This window comes from Ixodes scapularis, unplaced genomic scaffold, assembly GCF_016920785.2.
Source record: "Ixodes scapularis isolate PalLabHiFi unplaced genomic scaffold, ASM1692078v2 PGA_scaffold2__306_contigs__length_199485367, whole genome shotgun sequence".
Taxonomy (NCBI): Eukaryota; Metazoa; Arthropoda; class Arachnida; order Ixodida; family Ixodidae; genus Ixodes; species Ixodes scapularis.
The window spans coordinates 52984591-52992357 of record NW_024609857.1 but is presented as its reverse complement, the minus strand read 5'-3'; the positions used below and the strand labels follow the sequence as shown (position 1 = coordinate 52992357).

General features: G+C 45.5%; 1 protein-coding gene across 1 annotated transcript; it reads left to right on the top strand.

The window, feature by feature from the left end:
- The first annotated feature begins 1666 nt into the window (after window positions 1–1666).
- On the top strand, window positions 1667–6687 carry LOC115322888. The gene is made up of 6 exons (XM_029983274.3): window positions 1667–2017; window positions 2943–3111; window positions 3213–3336; window positions 4229–4461; window positions 6119–6281; window positions 6350–6687. The coding sequence occupies exons 1-6, from the start codon at window positions 1768–1770 to the stop codon at window positions 6647–6649; spliced, it is 1239 nt and encodes a 412-aa protein (XP_029839134.3). The 5' UTR covers window positions 1667–1767; the 3' UTR covers window positions 6650–6687.
- The last annotated feature ends 1080 nt before the right edge of the window (window positions 6688–7767 follow it).

The window sequence follows — 7767 nt, the reverse complement described above, 5'->3', positions numbered from 1 at the left end:
ATTTGTGGATTGTTTGAGCGTATACTACAAGCATATTGGAACGGCCCTTTGGGAGGGGGGGGGGGGGGAGGGTGTAGAACTTAAAGCAAAGATAACGAAGAGGAATACATAAAGAAACACACACTTTATTCATCAATTCGCGTTAATGTGAACAAGCGCGTTGAAAAAGAGACGCAAAAAAGAACAATGCAATTAGGTTGTCAGCGTACACAGCCATCAATCATTCAATTTATATTGCATTGTTTGAATCACAAAAAGAATGTTCGTAAACAAACACCCGTAAGAAAATTCTATTTAGAAGGTGTTATTGTCCAGAGATTTATTGCAATTGTGGAAAAGAAAAATTGTCACAATGAAGGGCATTATAATTAAATATAAAACTTGGCTAAACAAAAAAAAAAATGTGGTGTCGTCATTGTGTTTCCTATGAAGGTTATGGAGTTTTAATATTTGTGTTACGCTGTTCATCAATCGATGCACAGCTTGTAATGAACATGTAAAGACAATCGTCTTAATCTCGCAATCTCTTTATGCTGTTTGAGTAATTGTATATTGTTTACTATCATCAATACAGACGAATATTATAGCCTAACTTAGTTCCCAAAACTAAAACGAAGAGCTCTCCTCAGTATAATCTCTAGCTTGGACGCATCCTTTCCTGTGATCGGGTCCCTAACCACGCTGGCACGCTCTAACAGCGATCAAACAAGAGTGTTATACGCTGGACATGTAACGGGAATAAAAGCACTTTGAAGGTTCTGACGTAGCAAACCTAAGTTATGAGATGCCTATGAACAGAGGACTTAAATCAGCAGAAATCAGCGAAGATCGCTTCAAGTAATTGCAATGAGATAGCACATCCAGCTCGAAAGTTAAAGAAAGAAGTTTTAAGTATTTAGCATACAACTTAAGTTAAATTAAAAAAGTGCAGTAAATCTTAAAATAAGTATTTCAAGGTGCAAAAAAAAAAAAAAAAAAAAAAAAAAGAAACAGTCAATCTCTTGTTTAACGTGCTAAATGAAGGAAGGGCACCAGTGAGGAACTTATGGTTAATGTCGACTACCTAGGGTTTTTTTACACGTAACTTTACACTGCGTTTTCTCTGCAGTAAGCCTCCGTCATACTGCTGGCACCCTTGCCGGTATACGAAAATTGGGCATTCTAAAGGTGCAACGCTGTGTTCCGCCGTTAAGGGCAGAAAATGATCGTGATACGTCTGCATAACGTTTTGTCAGGTCAAACGCCCAAGGGCCCGGCCAAACCTTTCATTATTATTGTTTACAGTGAGGGGAAACGAGACTTTATCTGTAGGGACTTTTTTTTTTGTATGGAATATTCATTAAAAAAAGTTTCTTCACATATTTTGACAAATCGAATGCACCATCAAACTGTACCTTTACCTTTCATTTGTCCGGTATTCTTATTTATTTCAAACAAGTTCTGTTTCTTTGGCACACGCGCTGGGATCTACCTCGTATCGTTGACTCAAGCACCAGGATATATCGGTTTATGTGGTAAGTACCATATCGCGTGCTTTCGATCTTCACGTTTTACGAACTGCTCTTATACACCAACTCATGTTTACAAACAACCCGGCGCGCCCTCTCCCTCTTTTTTTCCCTTTCTCTCTTTCTCTGGCGCATGCGCGGTGGCCGGTGGGCAAAAAGCTCGGCGTCCCTGTGTAAACAAGCCCTTGGTATACGCTGTTGTTTTTCACATTGTGCCGTGTATTTCGCTTGGTATTGCTTTTCCTACGTGCCGATTGCAATGTCGGACTACTACAGCGGCCTCAGCGAAGTGGACAGAGCCCGTTATGACGCGAAGCTGCGTGTAAACGGTGTGGACTACGGCGATCCGTACCGCGTGGACGCCTCGGAATGGACGTTGACGGGTCGGCGGTGGCCCCCCGTTACTATGATAAACATAACAGTGTATCTGCTTTTCACGCCCAGCCGATTTACGCCGGACACATTGCAGGCGTACAAGTCCCTGGAGGCGTACAACTACTTCGAGTCAGGTAAGCAGGGCTGCATTCCATCGCCTTCCGAAGCCAGCTGTTTTAGGCCTGAGTTGAGACGATGTTTCAAGCGTAGTACGGACTGCATTTGAATGATTTACGCCACAGAGCAAATAATGCAAGGTGTTGAGGATTCATGTAGGTCATTCCGAGATCCGTAACGCCGCAACCACGTTTCGTTGGTGCTGTACATACTCACTCTAAGATAGCTAGCTTTTTCCCGTGTCGGTTGTTGATTTCGTCGTTCATATGTCTGTGGTTAAAAACCGCGTTTGTAACACAGCTTCGAGTTTTACGTGCTAATGCTTACCCTGCGTTCATGTTCATTCCATGTGCGTGTATCACGCCCACGCGTACCTGGAACAATCGTCATTCAGAAGTGGCGTACAGTAAAAACTCCAGTCGGCAAAGACGCCTAGTCGTTACAAAACACGTCTAACTGCTCGTGCAGAATGTCTCGTTCTCAGGAATATAGCCTTCACTGCGTATTGCAGAGCTGTGCTGTGTACTGTCCAGTGACTAGCAGAATATGCGATCGCCGGTGTCTCCCGTTTTCTGCCAACAACTGATAGGCTGTCATAGAAGCCACTAGTGGCCGCGGTGTGCTCGTGTGAGGCATCTACCATATTAGAAATTGTTGTTGAACACCAATATGAACAAGTAGTAAACAACATTATTTTCATGTCACATATTTCTTGTGTTGTGCCACATGCATGCACATCTAAATTCAGATGTCACATTCCTTCCACCCACTTGCAATTCTGAGGCTGCTGTTTTGATATTCTTCTCAAACATAGGATGTCGTGGACAGGATGATCATTGTAAAACCACCGCCATGGTGTCAAAATTAAGAGGGTATTTGGTTGAGAGTGGTCACCGTTTCACAAACTATAAACTGGTGTATTGGTTTTGTATTCTTGCCCAGGCCATGTACGTGACGTCCGACTGTGGCAGCCTGACAGGCACGAGTTGTGTTTTGTGCGGGCGAATGTCAAGCCATCGCAGAGGGCAACTGGCCCACCCCATGACGCATGGGTATGCCTGGACCATAAGACAGGTCAAGTTTACTGTGGCCACTGCACATGTAAAGCGGGGTAAGTTCGTTCACAGCTGCACCGGCAACACAGCATTTTCCAGAAGCATTATTTGCTCGTTTACATGAAAGCTGATTAACTATTTACCTCTTTCCTTGCAGTCTGGGTGAGGTCTGCAGTCATGTAGCTGCACTTTTGTTCTGTGTGGAATACACGGCCAGAGTGTCCCAGGAAGACTCGTGTACCTCTCAGCCGTGTGCATGGACCAGGACGGTCGCAAGAAAGGTCTGTTACAGTACTCGTGCATATTGTAGATATGAGCTCTTGTCAAATATTTTTAACTATTCTAGATCCTGGTGTCTGGAACCCTATGTGACAGATTGTGTAACAAAATTACAGCTGTCTTTCGTTTCTTTTGGCTACCTGCATAAGTAAAGCCGTGCACGAAAAGGGACTTTCGTATCCGCATTCAACCTGCATTCATGAATCCTGCATTCGCAAACTCTTAAAATGTGTGCTCAGTGACGCTAAAGTTAAAGGCATTTTGCTATGAGAATTATCATGTAGGCCAACCCAACAAAATGTCAGGATTGTAATTATTGTCCTTGGATAATAATCCCAATGCTTAATCCTTTGCCCAGAACAAGCAGTCTTCAGTGTCCGAGGGCATAATTCGGGGAGCTTTTCAGGATTGTGACAAAAATTATGCTTGTGCTTTTTGGTGACAGCACTGGCTGTCTCGCAGTCAAAGGTATCAGTGCAGCAAACAAGCTGTGGAGATCACATTATAGCATGTCCATGTTCAATCTGTTATCTACATATTCCAATGAATCTTTAACTCCATTGCTCAGCTTCATTGTACCTACCGTAGTTGCAGGTTTAGATGGCCACTGTAGTTTTCTCTGCTGTTGTAGTGCCATTGAACCCTTGATCATCAGTGCATATCCATGCATAAATGGTAAATATGAAGGGCTATATTTAATAATTATGACACTAGTTTATTCCTTTTGATCCATGTGCTACGATCAAAAGTTTCTAGATGGAACAAAAGTTCAGTAGCAGCGAGGTGTGTAAAATCAATGTGCATTCATACAATCTTTTGCCACGCTTTGACAGCTTGAGATGCAGGCCTTTTAAAAAAAAAAGGGCGATGTAAATGTGGATGTCTACACCACAGGAGGACATGGTCCCTGTCCACCAGCTGGACCTCAGCAAGCCCGGAATGCCGAGCCGAACGCTTCCCGAAGAACCAAACCATGTGTCCGGGGATTTCCAGCTCGCCGACAAAGCCCTCTTCGAAGAGATTCACCGACTGAACCCTCAAGCAGTTGTCCTGAGGTCCATCCCAAAGATGGACGACGAGGACACCGACTCCGCCTCAGAGGACGAACAGTCCTACACATTTCTGAGGCAAGCTAATGCTCATTCCTGTTACTAAATTTGGCACATTGATACTTTAACCTGTGGGTTTCTACTTTACCTGCTGGACACTGCTAGGTAAATCCCACTCCGTAGCTCGCTATTTAAAACTGCTACGGTCCAGTTCATCCGAAGACTGCCGTAAGGCTCCTATGCAGAGGAGACAGCAGCAACACACTGAATTCGTAAACGATGTGTTTATTGGCACTCGAAAACGACAACACGCTTTGCCCTGTCAGCCAAAAAAAATAAAGGGTTGGTATTGCCTTATTTGACGGAACTGCCTGTGAGGCCCATGCTGCCGTATGAGGCAGATTCGTGGGACGGGAGATGCCGCAAAAAGAAAGTAAAGTCCCTGCTTAGCCAGAGCCTCCCCCTATGGGAGCTCCCATTCATTGGTCTGAACCGGCTTAAGTAGCCTGCGGGAAATGGATGTGCTTGGGGCGCCTGGTTGTAGGTTACCCTGGACCTAAGCAGCTCCATAATCATTCCGAAGGGCGCACTGGCGGCATGGTCATCGAGTGGGCGAGACCACCCACTTGTTGTTGGCGGAACATGATCAAAAGAGGTCAAAATAAGGACTTAAAGACGAGGGCTGGTTTTCTTCAGCACCTAATAGTGTGACGTGCCTTACACAAAATGCAGGTTTTTTTGGTGCTTTGGCAGCAAGTTTCTTTAATTCATAACATGGGGCTAAGCAATCAATCAGCCCCGAATTTTTAAAACAAATCAAGGTTATAGCAATGTGTTGTGGGGCAAGAGACTACCAGATTACCAGTGAAGCGCAGTTGTGCTTTCACCAGAAATCTCTTGTCGGAAGTGGGCACATATGACTGCGGGTGCTGTACACCTCGTTACTTCGATGGGCTTCTCTTCAATCTTTCTATGAGTAGTAAAAGTCAGTGCGCTATCTCCTTTACTGTCGTGCATCCCCTGGGAAGAACATGTCCAGAACATTTAAGTTGCACGAGCCTTGTTCATTGACGCAGGAATGCTCATTGCTTCTGCAGAAATGCTAGGGGTAGAAACAAAATTGTGAATGTATCATCTCAAGAATGTGACAAACGTCGCCCAGAGCCGTGTATGGGGAGACTTTGGCCAGTCTATGATCTTGCTGCTGGACACCCCCTTCCGAGTGAGCCAATCAGCCCGCGGCGCTGAGTGAGGGGCGTGAGCACATGTGCGTGAACTCTCAGCTGCTCCCACCTTAGCGGGGAGGGCTGCCATTTTCACTCATTCGTCCGGCAAAATGCATGGGATTGACATCCAAATTTCGCTTCTTTCCTTTTATTTGGCAGGCTATGGCAAAAAAATATTGTTATTCCTCTGTGTCTTAATAAGCTAACGAATTAAGTTTCTTTGCATTTGAACGCAAACTTTGCTTCCGGCGAAAAAGAAATAAGCCCGTAGCAGACAACGCGTAACCTCAACAGGGCTCGGCGCCCACTGCATTGCGTCAAAATGGCGGTCGTCTCCTCTTTGCTCCCTTCTTTCTCTCTTGTCTTTCTGCACCCTCCTTCCTTCCCTTCACTTTTCTCCTCTCCGGCGCCTTCGTTGCCACACCCACTGGCCTAACTCTCCCAATATACGGCTCTGACGTCGCCTATCTTCATAGTGTTCTAATTTTTGTAAATATTTCATTTTTAAGGAAAGTCAGGAGAACAAGATCAACAAGGATGTCGCTCCCACAAGACATGTTTGTGCCCATGAGAGAAATTGAGAGGATAGAAAAGAGCACGAGACGGCAGGCGACAACACTTATGTGGCGGGAGGTTCGCTACGGCAGAATAACTGCTTCCATCATCAACAAGGTTTGTGAACTAATGACATTCGCTCAATTTTCGTAAGTGCCAGCATGCCACGCATGTGCCCTTTACAGGTGCGCACAATGCGAGACACTACATCCCCAAAGGCCATCCTCGACCTCGTTCTACTAAGAACCCCGCCACTGACCACCGAGGCCATCCGCTGGGGTGTCGAGAAAGAGCCCGAAGCCAAGGAGACATATCAGAAGTTCATGGAGACTTGCCACAGCGACTTCAGGCTTTGCACTGTTGGGTTCGTGATCGATAAGAAGGTTGTACCTGCTGCCATTATTCTCTTCGTGTTTGAGTGTGCAAGGACAGACAAAGCTTGCACAACTTTCTTAATTTATATCTTAATCAGCTGGTGCCAATAACTGAAGCACTCTTCCCTTGTTCCATTTCACAGCCTCACAAGGAGTTGTAGCTGTTGTATGTTAAGGCTCGTTCACACACTTGTAACCGAGAACGACCGAGAGACACAGCCGGTTTTTAAGCCTCTTGCGACGTCTTAGGATGAGCTCTGCAGCAGCACATGCGGTCCCAAGACGTCGCAAGAGGCTTAAAAACCGGTCTTGTCTCTCTTCGTCCTACTCGGTTACAAGTGCATGAATGAGCCTTGAAGGGGCGTCCACACCGGAATTGAAAAACATGCACGACTCCCGACTTTTGTTGTGACAAAAAACCGCATCGCAGGAAAGAGAGACAAAAGCCTGGGCTCACCCTCTTTCAATTGGTTTGGGAGAGGGCTCTCTCAAACCAGTCCTTTGCTCATTGCAGTTGCTTAGAACCAAACTGATTAAATGCAAAATTTTCCATGTTTTGGTCTTCTGAAAGGAATAATGTGCTTAGATGGGCCAGTTAATACATTGCAAAGGGTATAAAGCGCCGTAGAAACATGGACCGAGACGCGAAGAAAACGGCATGGGGCGCACTCTCAACTGAAGTTTATTCGAAAAAGTACACGCTATTACTCCCAACAGGAATGCACAGTCATCAATCAATCCCTGTGCAGCTCACGTTTTAAGTACTCCTACTCATCCATAGATGGGGCCAAAGACTGTTCCCTGACGCACTTCTTTCCCCTAGCCCTAATCTCAAAAGCCTTGTGTAGTTTGTGTGACACCTTGTTTTTGTATTTTGCCAAAATCTTTGTGCTGTTGAATGACGGGGCGCAAGGGCATCTGCTGCAATGAACAGCGAGATGCCGTGATGGTTTCGTCCTCGTGGAAGCTGCGTGTTCGCGAGCTTGATCATTAACACACATATTTGCACTACATAGCTTAACCCACACGTCTTCGGGATCTTATACACGCTGCCAGTCGTGCACTCTGTGTACTTGTCCTCATGTCTAGTGTTGCACGGGTCTATGAACGGCTGGGGATTATTGATTCTTCGGCATAATCGCGACATCTTGTTAGGCGCTGAAAACAGAGCCGAGACATTGTATCGCTGAGCCTCCTTCTTAAAATTGCGTGCGACGCCGTGCATATAT